Raw genomic sequence first — 23,989 nt, 5'->3', positions numbered from 1 at the left:
CGCTTCAACCACTCCCTGTGGTAGCGAGTTCCACATCATCACCACTCTTTGGGTAAAGAAGTTTCTTCTGAATTCCCTATTGGATTTATTGGTGAATACCTTATATTGATGGCATGTAGTTATGCTCTTCCCCACAAGTGGAAACATTCTCTCTGTATCCACTCTTTCAAAATTTTTCATAATTTTAAAGGCCCCTCTTAGGTCACCCCTCAGCATTCTTTTTCAAGAGAAAAAAGACCCAACCTGTTCATCCTTTCCTGATATTTATACCCTCGCATTTCTGGTATCATCCTTGTAAATCATCTCGGCACCCACTCCAATGCCGCTATAGATTTTTTATAATATGGCGACCAGAACTGTAAGCAATACTCTAAGTGTAGTCTAACCAAGGTTCGATAGAGGTGTAGCATAACTTCCCTACTTTTCAATTCTATCCCTCTAGAAATAGACCCTAGTGCTTGCTTTGCATTGTTATGGCCTTGCTAACCTGTGTCGCAGCTTTTAGTGATTTCTGTATTTGTACTCCGAGATCCCTTTGTTCCTCTACCCCACCTAGTCTCGCACTCTCCAAGTGACAATGGACCTCCTTATTTCTCCTGCCCAAATGTAATACCTCACATTTATCTGTGTTGAACGTCATTTTCCAATTATGTGCCCATTCTGCAAGTTAATTAATGTCCTCCTGTAAAGTGTTGCAGTCCTCCAAAGTATTGCCAACCCCCCCACCCCACTCCAATTAGGCGTCATCCGCAAATTTAGAAATTGTGTTTTTGATTCCTAAGTCTAAATCACTAATGTAAATTGTGAACAGCAGTGTTCCCAGTCCTGATCCTTGTGGAATACCACTACCCACCTTCTACCACTGTGAATAGCTACCCTTTACCCCTACTCTCTGCTTTCTGTCCTGTAGCCAGCCGGCATTCCCTTCGGCTACTTGGCCCCATACTCTGCATTCAATTACCCTGATCATCAGTCTATTATGGTATACCTTATGGGAGGCCTTTTGAACATCCAGGTAAATTACATCTACTGCATTACCGTTGTCTACTCTTTCTGTTCCCTCTTCAAAAAATTCAATGAGTTTGGGCAAGCAAGACTTTCCCTTTTTAAATCCATATTGACTATTCATTATTATATTTTTGGTTTCCAGATGTTCTTCTATTTTCTCCATTAATAGGGGTTCCATTATTTTTCCTACCACCAATGTTACGCTGACTGGTCTATAAATCCCTAGACATGTTCAATCCCCCTTCTTAAATATCGGTATTACGTTAGATGTTTGGAAAGATTTCAGCTAATAAATGAAAGTCAGCATGGATTTTTAAAGGCTAATTGTGTTTGACTAACTTGATCGATTTCTTTGATGAAGTAACGGAGAGGGTTGATGAGGGTGGTGCGGTTGAGGTTGTGTATTTGAACATTCAAAAGGCGTTTGACAAAGCACCACACAATGAACTTGTTAGCAAAATTAAAGCCCACTGTATTTAAGGGGCACTGGCAGCATGGATATATGCTTGGCTAAGGAACAGAAAGCAGAGAGAAAACCGTTGTAAAGAAGTGCCAATCTATCCAATATGACGTGCCTTGTGCGATGTACGTTCTGAGCTAGACATGGGGCACCCACCAGATTGGTATAGCATCAAAAAATGTGTCCAGGGCCCGCACCTGAAACAGCAGTTCAGCATTTGCATATGCAAATAAGGGGCTTAACGCCTGGTTGAGACCCCTTTACTAAATTGAGTAAGCCGGTCGGACTGCTTTCAGTCAAACGAGGTGTACCTGCGGCCTCGCGGCAGCCTTACGCACACCACTGTAGGGTGCAATTAATAAGCAAATTTTTTTTGAAAAATTACATGTATTTGGAGCCAAGAGGTGCAGAAATACTGCTCCAAGCTCTACATTAAAACCATGGCCCTCTACTGGCCGCCAATCATCCGCCTCCCGATCGCTACCTCAACTCCTACCCATCCCCCCCCCCCCGGCCTCTTCTGGCCGACACACTTCCTCCCGTTCTTCCAAGTTCTACCTGAGGGCCACTGCCGGCGTTGAAGCATCTGGAAATTCAAACGGTCTTCACCGGCGTGCTGCCTGGGGATGCCCAGAATGCATCTGTAACTTGTTGGTCTGATGTAAATGACAACCCATGCCCAACATCTGGCGGGACTCGGGCCGATCGCTTTGCTATAGGGATCGTCCCGTGTGCCAAATGTGTGCCGGCATCACTTTCTGGGCTGTTTTATTTTTAATTAATTCTGATGGTATGGGCGTCGCTGGGAATACCGAATTTATTGGCCATGCCTCGCTGACCTAAATTGATGGGCTTGCCAGACCACTTCAGAGGGAAGTTAGGAACTAGTCGGTTTGGTTTGGGTCTGGAGTAACATAAACAATGAATTCAAATTCTGAATCTGCCATGGTGGCATTTGAACTCAAGTTCTCAAGATTATTAATCCAAGTATCTGAATTTCTTGTCCAGCAACATACGTTCTGCAATGCTTACTGGAGAGGCAAAGAAACCGTGCCAATTGCAGAAAGAGAAATACAGGCAGACACTGGGACAGAAACAGAGGCAAGCAACTAAACCGGGTGAGAGACAGATACAAAACAGACAGATCTGACGATGCGAACGGCGTTCTATAAGTGTAAATTAATTATTTCTCCCTGCTTGTATTTATCTCCCTAACACTGCCTCTCGCCATTATACTCTCCCTCATATGCCAACTCTTTTTTGCCATTTTTGCGTGTTTGCCTTTTGTATCTATCATTACATCTATCTATCTATCTACCTATCTGTCTATCTATTTACCTATCTATCTATCGATCTCTATCTATCTATCTATCTATATAGCTATGTATCTATCTATATATACATATATACTAGCTAGAGTGCCCGGCGGTGCCGAGGCTTTTTCGAGGGGATGTTGTTGTTGGAAGAGAGAGAGAGAGCGCGACTGGGGGGGTGGAGAGAGAGAGAGCGTGACTGGGGGGCGAGAGAGGGAGAGCACGACTGGGGGGGAAGAGAGAGAGCGACTGGAGGGGCAGAGAGAGAGCGACTGGGTGGGGAAGAGACAGAGCGACTGGAGGGGAAGAGAGAGAGCGACTGGGGGGGAAGAGAGCGAGCGACTGGGGGGGAAGAGAGTGAGTGGCTGGGGGGGAAGAGAGCGAGCGACTGGGGGGGTAGAGAGTGAGCAACTGGGGGGCAAGAGAGCGAGTGACTTGGGGGGAAGAGAGCGAGCGACTGGGGGGGAAGAGAGCGAGCGACTGGGGGGAAGAGAGCGAGCAACTGGGGGGCAAGAGAGTGCATGACTGGGGGGAAGAGAGCGAGCGACTGCGGGGGAAGAGAGCGAGAGACTGGGGGGGAAGAGAGCGCATGACTGGGGGAAGAGAGCGAGTGACTGGGGGAAGAGAGCGAGCGACTGGGGGGAAGAGAGCGAGTGACGGGGGGGAAGAGAGCGAGCGACTGGGGGGGAAGAGAGAGAGCGACTGGGGAGGGAAGAGAGCGAGCGACTGGGGGGAAGAGAGCGAGCGACTGGGGGGAAGAGAGCGAGCGACTGGGGGAGAGGAGAGTGAGCAACTGGGGGGGAAGAGAGCAAGCGACTGGGGGGGAAGAGAGCGAGCGACTGGGGGGGAAGAGAGCGAGCGACTGGGGGGGAAGTGGGCGAGCGACTGGGGAGGAAGAGAGCGAGCGACTGTATCCATTTATATATATACTAGCTGAAGTGCCCGGCGGTGCCGAGGCTTTTTCGAGGGCATGTTGTTGTTGGAAGAGAGAGAGAGAGCGACTGGGGGGAAGAGAGAGAGCGACTGGGGGGAAGACAGAGAGCGACTGGGGGGAAGAGAGGGAGGGGAGGGGAGGGGAGGGGGGGAGGGGAGGGGAGGGGGGGAGGGGGAGGGGAGGGGAGGGGGGAGGGGAGGGGGAGGGGAGGGGGAGGGCGGGGGGAAGGGGGGGGGCGGGGGGGCAGGGAGGGCAGGGGGCCCCCCCGAGGGTCGCGGCCGCCCCCCCTCGAGGGTCGCGACCCCCGCCCCCCGAGGGTCGCGGCCCCCCAGGGTCGTGGCCCCCCCCGAGGGTCGCGTGCCGCCCCCCGCCCCCCGAGGTGAAGACCGACGATTGCGCGCGCAGCAGGAGCTGAGACGCGGCGTCTCTCTCTGGCTCGGCCGGCGGGCCCGGTTGCCAGGGTAACCGTGACGCTGACCAAGCCCCGCCCCCGGGCCGAGCCAGAGAGAGAGAGAGACGCCACGTCTCAGCTGCTCCTGCTGCGCGCACGGCCCCCCCCCTTGAGGGTCACGGCCCCCTCCCCTGAGGGTCGCGTCCCCCCGAGGGTCGCGGCCCCCCCCCACGCCACCCCCCGAGGTGAAGACCGCCGATTGCGGCTGTGCGAGACGGCCGGCCGGGGTTGCTTGGGTAACGCTTGACGCTCAGCAAGCCCCGCCCCCCGGCCGAGCCAGAGAGAGACAGCGCGTCTCAGCTCCTGCTGCGCGTGCACCCTAGCGGCGCTGGGCTGAGGCTCGGCCCTCCAGCCTTCGAGTGGGGCCGGGAGGTGCCTAGCTCGGGCGTGGGTGCGGAGGAGACACCGAGGCTTCTAGGCCTACCTGGAAAAAACGGGGAAAGGTAGGAAAATTAATGAGATTAGATAAGTTAATTACTTTCTAAATCATTTTTTTAAAAAACAATATGTGTTTTAAAAGCTACGTTTTTTCTTAAGACGCAGAAAGCGGGAAAAAGAAAGGAAAAGTTTGGAATCAAGATGGCGGCGACTCACCTCGGTTCAGAATGATAAGGCCCGGCCACACATGCACCGATTGGCCCGGCGGCACACGCCAGCAACCCGGCATACGATTGGTCGAGCTCGAGGTCACTCTGTCGCTAATGAGCGGATAATGAGATGCTAATGAGCGGAACGTTGAAGGTTTTTGGGATACCGCGGGCAGGATTTTAGCCCGGCCGAAACGTAAATACGCTTAAAACCGTCTCGGAAGTGTAAGCTTCTTTGGAGGTAACACGCGCGTAGGTACGCCCTGTAACTTTCGAGCGCATAGCCCGACAGACGCACAGGCGATGACAGACAGAATGACAGACAGAATGACAGACAGACACACCGACCGATTTATATATATAGAAGATATATATCTTTCTCTCTGTCTGTCTGTCTATCTATCTGTATATATATATCTAACTAGCTATCTAGCTATATAATTATCTATATATCGGCCTCACAAAGTGTTGTACCTACCAGGACAGTACGGCTGATTATGGATCCTCCCGTGTGACGTTCCACTTCCCCACCAGCTGTGCACAGAGAGAAGCCACTGAGTGGCAGCGACTGATTTAATCATTCGTGATGTTCAGTATATTTTCGTATTTCTGTTCTTTATCTAACTGTATAAACAGAACAACATTGTAGTAGCCGTTAATAAAATTGGCCGTTGTTGGATCCAAATCCCAGTTCGTTTCTAAGTTTAGCCCTGATCTGAATTCTGTCGGGCAATTTCAGTTTCTATAGCCCCTCCCCCGACCGCATTACTGACGTTTTCCCTAAATTGTTAATAATACCTATTATTGGTGTATCGATTCCAGACCTGTGTTTGCCGCAAAAACTTCAGAACTGATTGGCCGGCCTGGATTTAAGAGCCTGCTTCCGGTGAATGGACAGAACCGCGGTCAGATGTGGGCCAGATGTATTTCTCAGCGTGCTGAAATATAGGTTCTCCACAGATCCATCGATCAGCTTCTCCTTCATGTCTCTGTAATACACTCACCGTGAAATGCAGGGGTTGGGGATACTCGTGCAGGTTCTGCAAGCTTCAAACTGTAAGTATATCTCAATTCCGCTTTCGCTGAAATGTACACATTGCCGAAATATACATTCCGGAAACGGTGCTTATCTCGGAGTGTTTCTGTATATTACAATCAATCACACAGAAACCTAGGGTATTTATTGAATTATTTTCCTTTTCTTATATTTTTCATCCTTTTGTGAGTCTCCCTGATGTTAATGGTGATCTCACTGCAAATTCTCAACTCCGCACTGACCAAGAAGAGAGGGATTGGGGAACCTCAATCCCAATCTACCAATCAATGTTTCTAGCAGTGGAATCTTTGCCCGTTTCTTATTTGGTGCCGTGATTAGTGAAAAGGTTTCCAGACATCCTTCAGTTGAGATGGAATTCGGTATCTGGTTGAAATGTATCACAGTCCGTGTCTTATTCAAGCGCAGAATCGAATCAGGGTGAAATTGCCGCGTGCCGATATTCTGCTGACTGAGCAAATGGACAGTTAACTAATTACATTTATTAATTATATAATATGATATGTTTAGTTATAATGTACTGAAGTAAATTGATGCTAAATTATAGAATTTTGATGCCGGCTGATGATCTGTGATACGTAGAATGAATTTGTATTCAAAACTACAACTTAACCGAATGTAGTTCAGTATATTTGCGAGCGTGGTTTAGTGATGTTATACTTGGATCTTGATTTGGATATTTAAGTCACTGCAAGTAACAGAGATAAATATCGGTGAAATGATATATTTGGGAAGATTACAGCAGATTTTTGGTTTCAATATCTTGTCAGAGAAGAAAATCCACATTTAGAAATATAATTTAATTCGGTTCTAAAGTAATTTGACGCAACAGACAGGAAACTTGGAATTATTGTAAATTAGAACCTAGTGGAAAGTTAAAGACTCGGGAATAGAGATTTAGTCCTTGATCCTTGTTCTTCTCATGATGTCATTTAGTTGTATCAATAATTTGACCCTTTCCTTTGAGTATAATTTATAGTTTCAGCTGCTGCGAGCTTCTGCCATGTGTTTGTCCCTGACTATCAATCTGGGGCGAGGGTTTAATGCTGACTGCTGGCCTACAGGACTTGACAGTTGCCAAAGATTAATATCCCAGGACCTCAACGCTGCCCCTGATGTCCCTGAAACATTTTGATTCCTTTAAAATAATATCTCGTGCCTTGTGCAGCAGCTCCCGCAAGCACAGTTTCAGCAATGTTTTACATTATCCTAGTGGAAGGTGCTTCAACATCCAACACGCAACTCCACGATATTATATACCGTGCCATCCATAGAGACTCCTCGCCCAGTGTGTGCCAGATTTAAGGTGACCAATTCTGCGGTTCGCTCCGATACAGGGTGGGGGGCGGGAGTCAGCTTATTTTCTGTGAAAGGAAATGTAGGAAAAAGATAAAACCCAGCAAGATTCTCTAGTCACACGTGCCTGATAACTGATATTTTATTGATGCCATATTCTGACCTGCTACTGCTGTTACATTTTGGTCATTTGTAACATTTTTCATCTGAATTCCATTTGCTGCCCGGGAGATGCTGAAATTGATGGAAATGAAAGTCGGACGCGTTTGATGAGGGCCGGTCCACTGCAATATCAGTTTTATTCCAGGGCAGCAAAACGGGAGAATTTTAATTTTTGGAATAGGGTTACCGGGGTTATCAGTGGCCCATTATGCAACTCTCTGAATCGAAAGGAACATCGGACAAAGTGTAAACTGGGCGCATATGCGTTCTGCCGGTTTTGGGCTATGGCCCAAGAACAATTTCACTCTTTGTCAACACCAGAGGCCTAATTTATTTAAATTTGTCAGACAGCCTTTTGCTCACAACGAGAATAATCCAAACTCAGTCCTGGTAAAATTCAATTTCGGTGGGCCAAGACAACGGCGGGTGGGCGAGGGGCGGTAGCCGATCAGTCAAATGGAAATAGAAAGCGTGAAGGCTGCAAATGAGCGCCTAATCCGCTGCCGCCTGCTTTGGCGACCCAACCCAAGTTCTTTGTTATCCCCAATGCAATAGATGTTTCAACTTGCCTGGGGGCTAATACCTAAACCTCTCCACCTCTCTCTGCTCCTTAAAGAAACTCCTGAAAACGTAACTATATTACCAAGCTTTTGGTGATCTGTGACAATATTTCTCCTTATGTTGCTCCGTGCCAATTTCTTTCTGATTACGCTCATGCGAAGCGATTTCGGCCATTTTACTCCGCTAAATGCAAGTTATTGTTGTTGCCAAAAGCCACCCGTTACAGAACCGTCCCATATATATTACCAGAACTGGCAGAGGTTCCGCAACGCCGGTTTAGGCAATGGTGGCAAGTTTAAAATATACCTCAGCTTAAAGGCAGCCTACCTAACTTAGTGAAACAGCAGCCCCTTCTACCGCGGCTCACGCCAAGCAACTCAAACACTGGGCAACTCAACAGCATCGATAGCAGTGTTTCCCGGCTGCAGGTGCGTCAGGCTTGCACGGTTTCATTCTGTGTGTTCATGAATTGATTTGCGAGACAGGTTTACATACGATAGAAAAAAATAGACCAGCCGCTAGGCGTCAGATATAAATAAGAGTTTCGTTAAAGGCTGGTTCGCACTTGCGTCGATACTAAGGACTCGGTTATAGGCCGTCTCTCATACAGTTCCGTAGTAAGGATTCCGTTAAATGCTGTTTAAAAGCCGGCTCCAAGTAAAGCACTCGGATAAAGACTGTTTAATCAACGAGCTCCGAATTAATGTACCGGGCGATGTCACAGCGGCACTGAGATAAGCTTCACTCACAGATCCAAGAAGAGCGGCGGAAAAAATAAAACAAGTATTATTTATTAAAGTTCGTACTGTATACAATTCTACTTGAGTTGTATAAATGTCGCCCAAAAAGTAACATTAGACAAGTTGTTGATCATAATTAATAACGGACCAGAGGGAAACTGGCAGTTGGAGTGTTCGGTGAACATTTAACTGTTACAGATCATTCATGTTCTGAACTAAACAGAAATAAATTCAAAACTTGGGCTGTTTCAATGCAAATTCTCAGTTTGATTCAGTTTGATTCGTCCTTGTTTTCAAATCCCTCCATGGCCTCGCCGTCCCTATCTCTGTAACCACCTTCAGCCCCACAACCCCATCCCACCCGCGAGATATCTGCGCTCCTCTAAATCTGGCCTCTTGAGCATCCCTGATTAAAATCGCTCAACCATTGGTGGCCGTGCCTTCTGTTGCCTGTGCCTAAGCTCTGGAATTCCCCGCCTAAACCTCTCCACTTCACTTTTCTCCTTTAAGACTCTCCTTAAAACTTAGCTCTTTGACCAACCTTATGGTCATCTGCCCTATGATTTCCTTATGTGATTCCGTGTCAATTTTTTTGTCTCATAATACTCCGGTGAAGCGCCGTTTGATGTTTTACTACGTTAAAGGCGCTATCTAAATTCAAATTGTTGTTGTTGGAAGAATATGAAAAAATCCCAGATATCAGACATTTTCTTCCTAATTCTTTGATTAGGATTTGTAATGCACTGCCTGATAGGGTGGTGGATATAGATTCAAAAGTAGCTTTCAAAAGGGAATTGGATAAATACTTGAAAGAGAAAATACTGCAGGGATATGGGAAATGAGCGGGATTGGGTCTAACTGGATGGCTCTTCGAAAGGTCCGGCGCAGACTGGAATGGGCGAATGGCCTCACTTTGTGCTTCACTATTATATGATTTTGTGAATAACTGCTGAATATGTTAAACTTGGAATCATTGCAAGAAACTAAAATATCCATGTTTCTAAACAATCCCAATAAGGAAGAGACGGAGACTGTTCCTTCTGTGTGGTAATAGGAGACGTGAATGTGAGGTAAGGGAATATTTGAAATTCGTCCCCCGTACGTAACACAAACAATAACGGGATCAAAAATAAAAACTTCATGTCGTTTATGTAAATACAGTGCCCAGAAGCAAATGGAAAGTGTCTGATCATTTTGGAGACTTCTTTAATCAGTCCGATTCCAGTGTAATAATAAATATATTTTAAATTCTGTTATTAAAGTACAGTAACCCTAGTCAGCCGATACACAATTTTGCAAACAGATTCCTGATGGACACATCGACGTCCGTGACAAACACGGATATCGCCCTCCATTACACACAGCCACACAGTACTGGACATTTCCGAACCGGCCGAGGTAATAAAAAGTGACCCCACTTATACAGAGAGGAAATGACATCGAAACAGTCAGAGAGAAAGGAGAAAGAGATAAACTCGGTACAATGGGTGTGTGTGAAAGATACTCAACAAAATATGACTGTTAAAGGAGAGATAAACTAGGTACTCTGTGAAATGGAGACATAAACTACACAGCGGGGCGCAAAACGGGCGTTAGTGGATCAGCTATTTGGGTTAATTTCACTTTTGTCACTGGACGAAATAGAGGTGATAGGGAACAGTCCAACCGGTTCGGAACTCTCCAGATGTTCCTTTCCGTTAATTTAAATGGATGAGAAAATCACAAGAGATTTAAACAGGCTGCCGATTCGCGGGAAATCGTTTCTCGCCCGACCATAACAGTGAAAATGATCGCTAACCGCCTTCAATGAAAGAGAAAGTCGGGCGCGTAAGTTGAATGTCATCCCACAGAGCGCATACTCAAATGGATTTATTCCTAACAGTCAAAGGCTCTGGGCACGTCCCATCTGGAGTATTGTGTACAGCCCTGGTGAGGTCATCACGGAGATGATAATATTGCCTTTTTAGGGGGTACAAAAGGGTCATGAAAAATGCTGGCTGTCAGCAATCTAACATGGATTATGACGTTAATTCGGCTGACTCGCTCTCACCCGTTTCACACAACGCACAAAGTCAAGATCTACCCCCTCGAGGAATTTTGCCTTATTTTCTTTGGAAACCATCCTTGAACTTTTAGTTGATGTAATTGCATTTTTAAATCAAAGTGACAACCGGCAAGTTATTCATCAGGGTCAAGTTGGCAAACCAGGGCCACAAGATTCAAAATTAATAAGACGGGAAGTCGGAGAAAATGTATTCACGCAGTAGAATCTCTGAATACATTCTCAGGGACGGTTATTGAGACTAGCATGGTGACTGTTTCTCCGACTGGGTCTGATGCAGTGAATGGCGTTCCGTAGGGAATCTGCTGGGGACGCACTTATGTACTATGGCCTGAAATTCTGTGGGCTCCCAGTTCACGCAGGCTGCAATTCCGCTGACTGGCGAAGCCACCAAAGGATACGCTTTAACAACCATTTTCAGTCATTTTTACTCCTTCTCTTGGGTTCCGCCGACATTCTCGCGGGAGATTACGAAATCCGCTGCGGAATTTCTAGGCCTATATAGAGAAATGATGCGAATGCAGGCAATAACTGAACAATATAGAAATTTAATAAGGATATCACATTGCGCGGCGGATCGGCTATTGGTGTGTTCGGGTTCAATTATTTGATACCACTAACCAGTCTCTGTAAATTTTCAGAATTTTTATCTCCCCCATTTTGTATTTCAGTCTCAGCAATTCGATCATCGGTGCAACCTCCCAGTCAAAGTGCTGCAGTTCAAGCAGTGAATGACAGAGGTAAACGTTTTATACATTGGAAGATAAATATATCATAAATTATCAAAAAAGATAAGAAACTAACCCTTTGTATTGAATTACCCAACTTTGCTCAAAGGAAACACACTATATATCTGCTTTTCTGAATAATTACAATGTTGATTTTCTGATATTCTGCTCTGAGACTGAAGGAAAACAGATTTGATATAAGGAGTTGGTCAGGATCCGTCATAAATTTAAATTGCGTAATGACCCCAAACTCTCAAAACAACGTTTTTCACAGTTTCTTTCTTATCCTATCAAAATGGCTGCCAGTGAAATGAAATGGTGTACAAAATGATGAGGGGCATAGATAGGGTAGACAAAGAGGAACTTTTCCCCTTAGTAGGGGGGTCAATAACAAGGGGGCATAGATTCAGGGTAAGGGGCAGGAGATTTAGAGGGGATTTGAGGAGGAACTTTTTCACCCAGAGGGTGGTTGGAATGTGGAACTCAATGCCTGAAAGGGTGGTAGAGGCAGGAACCCTCACAACATTCAAGAAGCATTTGGATGAGCACTTGAAATGCCATTGCATACAAGGCTATGGACCAAATGCTGGAAAATGGGATTAGACTGGACAGGGATGGATGGGCGGCGCAGACACGATGGGCCGAAGGGCCTCTTTCTGTGCTGTAAAAACTCTATGACTCTATGACCACTCTCAGTGACCAATTTTTACGAGAGCAACCTACACTTCAACTTAGACGCGTTGAAACAAAGGAAACGTTTGTCCCAGTGTCTCCTAACATTTATTATGCACTCTGCACACTCATGTTCGTTTCAGGCGGTAGAAAATGCACATTCGGCGCTACAGTGAATTTGGAGTTTATGCATGTAGGCGCAGTCCACTGGAACCTGACGCATAACTGGTGGCAGATACAAATCAGCCCGCGTTGAGACGCGCTCATGTAGAATTTCTCGCCCTGCGCAATAGACCTGGCGTTACAGATCGGTGCTCATTTATCCTCAGAACTGTGACTCCAAATGTGTTGTACTTCGGTCGTGTAGCAATGGGAAATGGGCCATTCAGTGTAGATGGATTCAGATTGGTTTTGCACGGGCTGCGGGCGGCACCTGCAATGCCACGTGTATTATCCATCTCCTGCTATCGCAGTTGGCCATAATACGTTCTAAAGATTAATAACGGAAATGGTTTCAAAATCAGAGCTATAAGACAAAATAAAATGGGTAAGTGGCACAGGCTAAATATGTATATTTTAGTCATTCCGCCTGTGACTCAAAGTCACAGAGGGATCTGTTGGAGATGGAGAGACGTTATGCCAAAATCGTAAAATAGCTAAATGTAGAACAAAGTGAAACGTCAGTGCACAAACTAACTTTAATATTCTGATTATTCAAAGTAATTTTAGTATCATGTTTTAAAGTGGATTGTAATGATTCTAAGATGATTATTTCAGTTCAGTTTGGGAATACTTACATAATTCGCGTCTTTCTTAAATTTTAACAGAGCTCAGAGACGTGAGATTGGTGGGCCCGGAGGCGCCATGCGCCGGGGAACTGAAGGTTTATTACCAAGGCCAGTGGGGCTCAGTCTGTAGCAGTCTGTGGAACTCAATTAATGGAGAAGTCGTCTGCAGGCAGATTGGCTGCAAATATTTTCACGCATCAGTAACCAATCCGATCTCAGGAGAAACGGGACCTGTTTTACTGGATAAGGTTCAGTGCAAGGGAACTGAGCCTTCTCTGTGGGAGTGTCGCTTCAATGTTTCGGGCCAGCAGAACTGCGAAACTGGCACGATTGTAATGCTCTTCTGCAAAGGTATCTGTGTTGTTGCTAATTACTGATGAATATGTTCTTTCAATTGTTTTAATCGTTTGCATGTAAATTATCCAAAAATATGCTCTGCATTCACCATGTTTGTCGCACACTGAGTTCTCAATCTCAGTCCTGCAGTCACGGGAAGTCTCGCGGCGGAGGTCTTACAGGAAAAATGCAGAATGAGGGGTAATTTTAACTGTTTATCACTTGCCAAAAATGGGTGTTAGCGAGTTTACCTCCAATTTTGCATCTGACGGCCATTGTTTGGGGACTCCATGTCGGGCAATAGGTTTTTGTGACTTTCTATCGGATTGATCTAACGTTAGATTTTGTTGTTTTGTGACTTTGTTCCTGGCTGTGTGTCACTGTATCTCTCTCTTTCTGTCTCTCGGCTGATATATTTCAGTGAAGCGCAAATATTCCAAATAATATCAATAAAACACAACTGATATTTAGAGTTGATCTATTTGCTTGCAAAACTCAACACTTTTATTTTAATATGAGCAAAATCAAATTAAAATGAGGACCTTTCTATGTCTTTTTTAGTTGTCTCTTTGTTTCTTCCCTTTTTCCTGTTGTCCTCCATGAGTTTGACAATTAACATTTTCCAAGTGTTAGCAACACATCACTGGTAATAAATTAAAATTAGAAGCTTTAGGTCTGTTTTCGAAATTCAACTCATAGAAACTGAAATTGGAATGAAAAGGAACACGTGCTCTGTCTGTTTTGTCCGTCTTTCTTTCTCTTTGGGTGGAATTTTTAACTTCAGCCGGGGGTGAAAATATCTGACAGTGGATGAGCTACCCCGGACACACGCCGCCTGATTTTCCTTTCCATTGAAGTCAATTAGATTTATTCTGTTTCTTTCTTTAAATTCAACTCATTGCTGTAAAAGGTAAGAAAAGTTGAGCAGAGTGTCTAATGTGCAGCCAATTCAATTCCACGCCCATTACTCCCCCAGAGAAGTTGACAGTTCTACTCTGTTTCACCAACGCAAACACACACAGATTGTTAGTAATTAGAATGTCTACACTTTCTAACTTTGAAAATAACATTTGTGATAATTGGACACTTTCTTCTTGCTCTAAAATTATCCTTTATTTAAAAAAAAGGGAGTTTAAATAAGAGTGAGGAAAGAAAATTTGGAGTAGATTTTTGTCCTTACTTCCTGGGCATTAAGTCAAATCTGGCTGTACCACAGAGAACAATTTGGTATGGAGGATTGCGGAACAAAAACAGTGCCTTCCGGATTTTCATTCCATTTATTTAAATAGACCTCTGTCTGTGCCTACCTAACATCCCTCTACAAAGTGTGAGACAATGTCTTGCATCTATGCTTTAAATAAAGACGTCTGCAAAAGCGAAATACAGTGGATGCTGGAAATCTGAAATAATAAAAACAGAAAGGGCTGGAATACTTAGCAGGTCAGGCACCATCTGTGGAGAGAGAAACAGAGTTAACGTTTCAGGTCGATGACCGTTCGTCAAAACTGGAAAAAGTTAGAGACACAACAGGCTTTAAGCAAGTGAGAGGCAGGGAATGGGGGAGGGGAGGAAACAACAAAAGGGAAAGTCTGTGAGAGGTTCGAAGACAGGAGAGATTCAATGACAAGAGGGATGCTGGTACAAGCAAAGGGATATGTTAATGGGACATGTAAAGAATCAAAAGATTTGTCTAGCAGAGGTTTTTTGTCAAACACGAGAAGGTAAACAAAAAGCAATGAAAATGAACAGTGTAAAAGAGACAAACTGAAATCCCATCGTAGAGCAGAGCAGAAATTCCTCAAGTAGGCTATTCCTGGAAGAGAAGGAGCAGTGAAGTAAACACTAAAACAACAGCAAAATACTGCGGATAGTGGAAATATGAGGTCTGGCCTTGGTTTTCACCAACTAAATACACTTCCTGAGGTTTATGAAACAAACATTAGGTATTTAATCAAAACTGTCTCCTTTTTCTGATTTTATCTGCCCCTCTCTCTCTCTCTCAGGAGCTCTCTCTGTTTTTTTAAATGTAAAACGCACCACAATAAAGCTTATTACAATTGTCTTCTAGCTGTTCTTCAAATAAATTTGAATAAAAACTAAGCACAAACAACAACAAGATAAACATATAATTGTTAACAATGCACATGCTCAGATTGCACAATTTATATCAACTACGAGCATCACAAACCCACTCCAAGCCCAGGCTGTTGGCAAAAGCTGAGCCCTAAAGACTTAATTGAAGGAATTTAAAGACATAATGGACAATCCAGTTGATAAATGTAATCGTGCTCATTCTAAAATATACATATTTTCATCAATGTCGTATTTGATCATTACAACTCTCGTGTAAAGACACAATAAATAGCAAACCATTTTTTTGTTTTAGAAAACGTGTTCAGTGATGAGTGGGGGAAAGATAATCGCCCGTAATTTCCGATAGGAGGCTTCCTGCGTGCGGATGACTCACATCGAGGAAAATTCTACGCCCTTACGTGAGGGCTTCGGAGGTCCGGACTGTTCCGCTCCTGCGCCTGTTCACGCCGAAATTCGCAGCGCTCACGTATCCAGGCGGCGCATGCGGTTCGTTAGCATCCCTGGGATCACGTGGGCCAGGCAAGCCAATGAAAGAAGGGAATCCCCTTTCATACTTTTAACAGATAGACCTCTGAATGGACCTATGAATGGTGATCACTGAATAAAGACACTAATACATTAAATAGCTTTTTTTAATCACTTTTTAAAATTAGTTAAAATTGCAATAAGTTAAATATTTTAAACAGAAACAGAATTTTTTGAAAAAAATAATTAAAGTTTTTTACGGGGCTGAAAATAAACTTACCATTATTTAAAGTATTTTTGAATTACAAATGGGTGAATTTTTTTTTTACTTGTTTAAACTCTTTTACCGGGCGTAAGATTTTTAAGTGATTTCAGCGGGCGGAGGTTTCGCAGAAAGGTAACTCTCCGCCCGCAAAGCGCCTTCTCCAGGGCAGCCGTCCAATCTGTCAAGAAGATTCTCGACAGATCTGAGATACCGGTTTTCAGCGCATGCGCTTCGCATGCCTGAAACCGGCATTTCCGATGTCACTACGGGTGTGTAAACACCTCGTACACACCTGTAGACATCGCAAAATACGGGCCAATATATCACTATCATCTGGCCAGAGACTGTGATATTTTTAATTCATGCTCGGATTCTGTGCGTCGCTTGCAGGTTCGGCATTTATTGTCCATCCCTTGTACCCCTTGTGAAAATGGTGTTGGACCTTCTTCTTGAACAGCTGCAGTTCATGTGTTGAATGTACTCCCACAATGCTTTTACGTGGGCAGTTAAATAATCTTGACCCGACCATAATGAAGGAACGGCGATATATGTCCAAGTCGGGATGGAGTTTAGGTTGGAAGGGAAATTGGTTCAGATGGTGTACGTGCTGCTCTTGTCCTTCTAGGTAATATAGGTCGTGGGTTTTGGAATTGCTGCCGAAGATGCCTAGGAAAATTTGTGACAGATGATAGGAGATATAGGACATTTTGTTAGCGATATGGACATATGAATTGCAAATGGGAAATGTTGGCAAAAATATAAGAAGATTGGTGAATGGAACAGGCTCCACCTACATAAGATCTATAATTTAATACATAAATAGATGATGCGTCAGATGCAGTTGGCACATAACGTTAAATACCCAGAAGAATTGTCCCTTCAACAGACAAGGTATGTAACATAGATTTCTGGAGTTGCAAAAGTCCAATACTACTTCAGTAAGAAAGTTATGCTACAGTTATGGAATTTACTGTCGTTCCAGCTGAGGTAGAGCGTCTATTCTAAAATCATAGAGTATTACAGCATAGCAGCAGTTTATAATACAAGAACATAAGAAGTAGGTGCAGGAGTAGGCCATATGGCCCCTCGGGCCTGCTCCACCATTCAATAGGATCACGGCTGATCCGAATCCAGACTCACGTCCACTTCCCTGCCCTCTCCCCGTAACCTCTTATTCCCTTATCAGCTAGGAAACTGTCTATCTCCGTTTAAAATTTATTTAATGTCGCAGCTTCCACAACTCTCTGAGGTAGTAAATTCCACAGATTTACTACATTCTGAGTGAAGAAGTTTCTCCTCATCTCAGTTTTGAAAGGGCAGCCCCTTATTCTAAGATTATGCCCCCTAGTTCTAGTCTCACCCATCAGTGGAAACATCCTCACCGCATCCACCCGATCAAGCCCCCTCACAATCTTATATGTTTCGATAAGATCGCCTCCCATTTTTCTGAATTCCAATGAGTAGAGGCCCAACCTACTCAACCTTTCCTCATAAGTCAACCCCCTCATCTCCGGAATCAACCGAGTGAACCTTCTCTGAACTGCCTCGAGTGCGAGTATATCTTTTCTTAAACATGGAAACCAAAACTGTACGCAGTATTCCAAGTGTGGCCTCACCAGTACCCTGTATAACTGCAGCAAGATTTCCCTGCTTTTATACTCAATCCCCCTTGCAATAAAAGGCAAGACTCCATTGGCCTTCCTGATCACCTGCTGTACCTGCATACTAACCTTCTGTGTTTCATGCACCAGGACCCCGATCCCTTTGTACTGTAACACTTTGCAGTTTCTCTCCATTTAGATAATAAGTTGCTCTTTGATTTTTTCTGCCAAAATGCATAACCTCACACTTTCCAACATTATATTCCATCTGCCAAATTTTTGCCCACTCACTTAGCCTGTCTATGTCCTTTTGCAGGTTTTTTATGTCCTCCTCACTCACTGCTTTCCCTCCTATCTTTGTATCGTCGGCAAACTTGGATACATTGCACTTGGTCCCTTCCTCCAAATCATTAATATAGATTGTAAAGAGTTGAGGTCCCAGCACCGACCCCTATGGAACGCCACTAGTTACTGATTGCCAACCAGAGAATGAACCATTTATCCCAACTCTCTGTTTTCTGTTACATAGCCAATCCTCCACCCATGCCAGTATATTACCCCCAATCCCGTGATTTTTTATCTTGTACAGTAATCTTTTGTGTGGCACCTTGTCAAATGCCTTTTGGAAGTCCAAATACACCACATCCACTGGTTCCCCTTTATCCACCCTGTTTGTTACATCCTCAAAGAATTCGAGAAAATTTGTCAAACACGACTTCCCCTTCGTAAAACCATGCTGACTCTTTCCGATTAAATTATGCTTATCCAAATGTCCTGTTACTGCCTCCTTAATAATGGACTCCAACATTTTACAAACCACAGATGCTAGGCTAACTGGTCTATAGTTTCCAGCCTTTTGTCTGCCTCACTTTTTAAATAAGCAGTTTTCCAATCTGCTGGGACCTTTCCTGAATCCAGGGAGTTTTGGAAAATTACCACCAATGCATCCACAATCCCTACCGCTACTTCTCTCAAGGCCCTCGGATGTAAGCCATCAGGTCCAGGGGATTTATCCACCTTTATTCCCATCATTTTACCGCCAATCGAGCTTTGGTGCAAATCTGCCTTTTAGCCTAGTCGCGCTTACCAGATTACCAGCGTTAAAATAATGCGAAACAGAAAATCGATGCTTGTATGCCTGATTGAATGTAGAATGTGGACCTGAGAAAGGCCAAACATAGTGCACATACACGGCACTCCAACTGGGGCGCAACCCCGTTGGTTTCATATTCAATTCTCTCGTTAAAAAGCAAGGATTTGGTCTGCCTTATTTTCGGCTTGTTTACCTGGGGTGCCCATGTGCGCTTCAATTCCATTTAAAATCGCATAATTTTCCTATTCATTCTTGCAAAATGTATTTCTCTCTGCCTGTGCTGCAGCTGTGCTGTATTTATAGTGCTCCCGGTATTAATTGCCAGCGCTCTATGTGGCTATGTTTATATTGATCAAAACCTCTGCACTTTATGCTATATGTGTAGAGCTAACTGCTTATGCTGCAAATGTAATATTTTTAAATTTGATGCAATTTACTGCAGGATAGACTTGAGGGCCTAGAAATTCAGCTGTTTGCGCCAGCCGTTAGCGCCAGATTTCCGGCGCTATCCACTTAGCGCCCGGGCACCGCCGGATCTGCGCCTACGCCAAAATTCAGCTGGGCTTTAGCGCCGGCGCAAAGTGTTAGCGCCCGCTCAGCTGCGCGCGCATCTTATGACGTCATTCCGTCGTGCAACGCCGTTTGTGCGCCCCAAACCGGAAATTCAGTGGCGCCCGGCCGATGTGGCCGTGGCGCTGCTAAGAACTGTGAAATGGAACTCAACAGAGGCCCTGTGGGATTCGGGGAGCGCTAATTAAAGGGCACATCCACTCACCCATAAAAGCTAGCCATTTCGCTGCAATGACTTGACTGGTTTGGATTTCTGCACAGAGAGCAAGGCACAGAGATTACTGATTTCGGACACCATAGGAGAGGTATTTTTGGCTTCTAGCCAGTGCTTTGACATTTGCATCCTTGTGATTTTGCTGTTTGGAACTTTGTAATGGGGGCTGCATGGGGGGCCAACCCTCAGTTCCTACATTTTGTGCGAAGGGCTCGCAGACGCTTTGAGACAGGGCCAGGCATGCCTAGACGCAGAGGGGCCATTAGGCATCGCCAACGTAGGCCTTACCCAGTCAGGCAATACCGGGAGCAGGTCTCATATCTCACCATGACTGCGGCGCATTGTGTTAAGAGGCTGCGCTTCAGAAGGGAGGTGGTTGAAGAGATCTGCCAGCTGCTTCATGCAGATTTGCAGCCACAGCTCATGTCCAGGGCGTCTCTCTCGGTGGAAATGAAGGTCACGGTGGCTCTCAGCTTTTATGCAAGCGGCTCCTTCCAAGCCGCTGCTGGGGACATCGCGAACATCTCCCAGTTCGCCGCGCATCTCTGCATCCAACAGGTCACCGAAGCACTTTTCGCGAGGAGGCACCAATTCATCTCCTTCCCCATGACCCAACACAAGCAGGAGCAGCGTGCATTCGGATTTGCCAGGATCGCGGCCTTCCCCATGGTGCAGGGCGCCATTGACTGCACGCATGTGGCTATGCGGGCACCTATCCACAATGCCGAGCAATACCGCAACCGGAAGGGCTACCATTCCCTAAATGTGCAGCTGGTGTGTGACCACAGGCAGCGCATCCTAGCTGTCAATGCCCGCTTCCCAGGAAGCAGCCACGATGCCTTTATCCTGCGACAGACTACTGTGGCTGACATGTTCCAGGCACAGCCTCCACCAAGGGGATGGCTTATCGGGGACAAGGGCTACCCTTTGTGCAGATGGCTCATGACCCCGCTCCGCGCGCCCAGGACCCCAGCGGAGCTGGCATACAACGAAAGCCATCAAGCCACAAGGAACCTAATAGAGCAAACGATAGGCGTCCTCAAGCAACGGTTCCGTTGCCTGGATCGTTCGGGCGGGTCTCTTCAGTATTCGCCGGATAGAGTCTCCCAGTTTGTCGTGGTGTGCTGCATGCTCCACAACCTGGCTATCCGCAGGACTCAGGCACTGCCACCTGACATTGCCCCACCACCTCAGGAGGACGAGCAGGAGGACCCTGAGGAGGAGGAGCACCAGGCCAGAAGGGAGCGACAAGGTCCAAGGGCCGTCCGCCGGGGGCTTATTGCTCGACACTTCTAGGCCCCCTGTCAGGGAATGGCCTGGCCCACTGAACGCAGCCGCTTCGCAAGCCCTCAGCCGGTTAACCCAACAACCACTTGAAACATGACACCTGCACATGGTGAATAAATAAACATCTTTATTTCAAAAACTCAGGGCCCTTCCCACATGGAAGAGCAAAACAGAGAAGACCCCCAAAAAACAGTAACAAACTTCTGTCACTCCCAAAACCTGGGGAGGACTAACATAACATCACCATCCAAATGGCCTTCGTCACTGGCCTAACAAAAACAAGCCCCCCCAACAACACAAAGACCCCCATAAAACCAAAACACATAATGCCCCCCAGAACAGAAGCCCCTGCATCACCCAAACCCTCGCTCAACACACTCTATTCGGTGTGGCGAGAGGGCGAGTCTGTCGACAGCCGTCTTTTGCCCTGGCCCGTCCTGCTGCTGCACCTCAAGCTGGGCCGTGAGGCTGTGGCGAGGCTGGGGGAAGGATCCTCAGGGCGACAAGGCATCTCGCCAGATGCCCTTGGGGGTCGGCCTACACGAGGGCGGGCCCAGGAGGGGCCGGCTGGTGGCTGCTGCAGCTGTGGGTGGCCCTCTTCACTGGCTGCAGTAGCTCCTTGCACCCTGGCTGGGGGAGTGGCAGGCTCGCCTGCACCAATGGGGACAAGGTGGGTGATGCCAGGCGCGCGCTGGTCACCAGACACACGTGCACTCGGCCGGCCTGGCCGGGGAGCAAGCGCGCCAAACTGTTGGTCGCCAGACCGGTGTGCGGCAGCAGGGCGGCGGCTGGCCTTGCGATGCCTCCGCGCCAGTGCGAGGGTGGCAGAAGTCAGTGCCCCAACTGCGCCGGCATGTCCCCGCATCTGCAGTGCCATTGTCTGCACAGCACCTCTCAGCTGGCGACTGGCGTGCTGCGCTGCCTCGAGCTGTTCAACCCCCCTCTCATGCGCTGCCACAAGGAGCTCCACCCCCCTGGCGTGCGCTGCTGCGAAAAGCTCTAGGCCCCTGGCCTGGGATTGGCCGAAAGCCACCACACTTTGAGCGAGGCTTTCGATGGCCTGAGGCATCTGTGCCACCACCTCCATGATTTCCACGTGCCGGCGCTCCGACGCCGCCGACATCTCGTCCAGGAGGCGCACCTCCTGGGCGACGTCCGAGTCCGGACTGGAGGGCGCCTCCACCCTCTGGCCAGAAGGCTGGCGTGCCGCTGGAGCGTTGCCGCGTGCGGCCACGCCACTGGCACCAGGTTCTGCCCTCCCCTCCACCGCCTCCCCCCTCTGGGCAGAAGGCTGGCGTGCCGCCGGAGCCTTGCCGCGGGCGTCCATGCCACTGGGACCAGGTTCGGGGCTCCCCTCCCCCGCCTCCCCCTGGCTCTCCGGCACGCCAGACGTCTCCCCTTCATTGCCATCTCCTGGAGCGGAGGAGGGTTCCCCCGAGGTGGCGCCTTCCTGCTGCTCCTCGACGTCCTCCTCCTCCGAGGGCCTGGCTGTGTGGGCTTCAGGGAGCACCTCCTCCTCACCAGCTGAAAGCAGGAAGGCACAAGTGTAGCTTTAGAGTGAGGACAGGCCGACAGCGAGGGAGGCCGCACTGGTGCATTATGCGCATTTTTGGGCCAGTGGGGAAGGATGTAGATCTGATGCGCGAGGGCAAGGATAGAGGTGCACCCGGTCCTGTCCTTACCAGTGGGTTCCAGTATAGGGTCGGCGTCACCGAGCGCCACAGGCCCAATCACTGGGTGACGCAGCAGTCGGGCCACCCTCTCTTCCAGAGGCGTTAGCTCCTGGTAATCATGAGGGCCTCCACCAGTGACACGCAGGCTCCTGGCATTCCTCGCCAGCTTGGCCTGCAAGAGAAAGGAGGGCGTCTAAGTACAGTGTGGTGCCCCGTTGCTGTGTGTGAGGCCTGCCATGGTGGAATAGCTTGCACAGTGTGGTGCCCTGTAGCTGTGTGTGAGGCCTGCCATGGTGGAATAGCTTGCACAGTGTGGTGCCCTGTAGCTGTGTGTGAGGCCTGCCATGGTGGAATAGCTTGCACAGTGTGGTGCCCTGTAGCTGTGTGTGAGGCCTCCCATGGTGGAATAGCTTGCACAGTGTGGTAAGTGCAGAAAGAGCTATTGATTAACATGCAAGTGCCATTGCAGCGGCAGCAGGGCTGGGCATTAGACCTTGGATGTCCCTTTGGCCCTAATGGGAGGTGCACATGCAAGGATGAGGGGGACATTGGAAAGGGTACTCACCTTGACCAGCCGACATAGGTCGTTGTATTTCTTGCGGCACTGGTCCGCACTCCTGGGAACATCGGAGTTGGAGGAGACCCTCCGGGCAATTTTGGTCCACGCCTCCCTGAACTGGCTCCTGGGAGCCTTCCTGCCACTAGCCGGGCACACGACCCGTCTTCTTTTGCGCACCCCATGAAGGAGCACACCCAGCGCATGCTCAGAGAACCGCTGGGCTCTTTCACGGGCCCTCTCCATGACCTCCAGGCTTTGATATGGCACACAACCAGTCCTGAGGCCTAGTTGCAGGGCTACAGCATGCAGGGCGTGGCTGCAGTCAAAGTTGAGCCTTCCCCCTTTAAGAGCTGGCCGGCGTCAGGGTGTCTGCTGACACTCACGACATGAGCGCACCTGCGCTGCGCCCGGAATCGGCGTTATTAGGCTGCATCGCCGGATTAGCGCCTGAACACAGGGTTCCAACGCCTTTTGCAGCGCTCGGCCAAAAAGTTGGCCAAATGTACTGAATTTCGGCGAGCTCGCCTGCACTTTCCGGCGGCCGCTAAATTTGATGAGCGCCCAACTTTAGCGCCGCAATAGCGTCCGAACTGAATTTCTGGGCCGAGATGTTTTGTGTAGATGACCTTAAACTAGAGGCTCTGGCCTAGAAATTCAGTAAGGCCCCGCCAGCTGGCTAGCGCCCAAAGGTTAGCGCTGCACGCGGAGCCAGTTGCGCCCGTCAGATATTCAGTTTTTGCACCCCAAGTCGGAACCGGGCACTATTCCAGGGTGTGCCCGCCCCCGCTTGGGGCGCTGAAACTGAATTTCAGCGCTGTAGGTGCCACTGCGCCACCCCCTGCGGAGCGGCAGGCTGCGGTACTGCAGGCCTCCTCCTTCTCTTAAGGGGGAGGTGCCTGCAACGGGGAGCTCGCCGCTTGATAGTGCCGGCAAATGAGCCCGGCACCACGGAGAAATGCCGGGCTCGCGGAAAGCAGCCGGCAATGCCGCGGGGGGGCGGGTGGAGGAGGCCGGGG

At 47.7% G+C, this 23,989-nt stretch overlaps 1 protein-coding gene across 1 annotated transcript in view; it reads left to right on the top strand.

Moving 5' to 3' along the window:
• Window positions 1-2,492: 2,492 nt before the first annotated feature.
• LOC147115389 (scavenger receptor cysteine-rich domain-containing protein DMBT1-like) overlaps window positions 2,493-23,989 on the top strand; it is a 45,656-nt gene continuing 24,159 nt past the window's right edge. The window contains exons 1-3 of the mRNA XM_085989567.1: window positions 2,493-2,586; window positions 11,300-11,368; window positions 12,856-13,167. Coding sequence (XP_085845693.1) covers window positions 2,493-2,586; window positions 11,300-11,368; window positions 12,856-13,167 — 475 coding nt within the window. The remainder of the gene's footprint in view (window positions 2,587-11,299; window positions 11,369-12,855; window positions 13,168-23,989) is intronic.

Source organism: Somniosus microcephalus, chromosome 6, assembly GCF_052327205.1.
Source record: "Somniosus microcephalus isolate GS21.2 chromosome 6, FLI_Smic_1.0, whole genome shotgun sequence".
NCBI lineage: Eukaryota > Metazoa > Chordata > Chondrichthyes > Squaliformes > Somniosidae > Somniosus > Somniosus microcephalus.
Note: the sequence above shows the minus strand (reverse complement) of the source record. Positions and strands in the feature narration are given on the sequence as shown.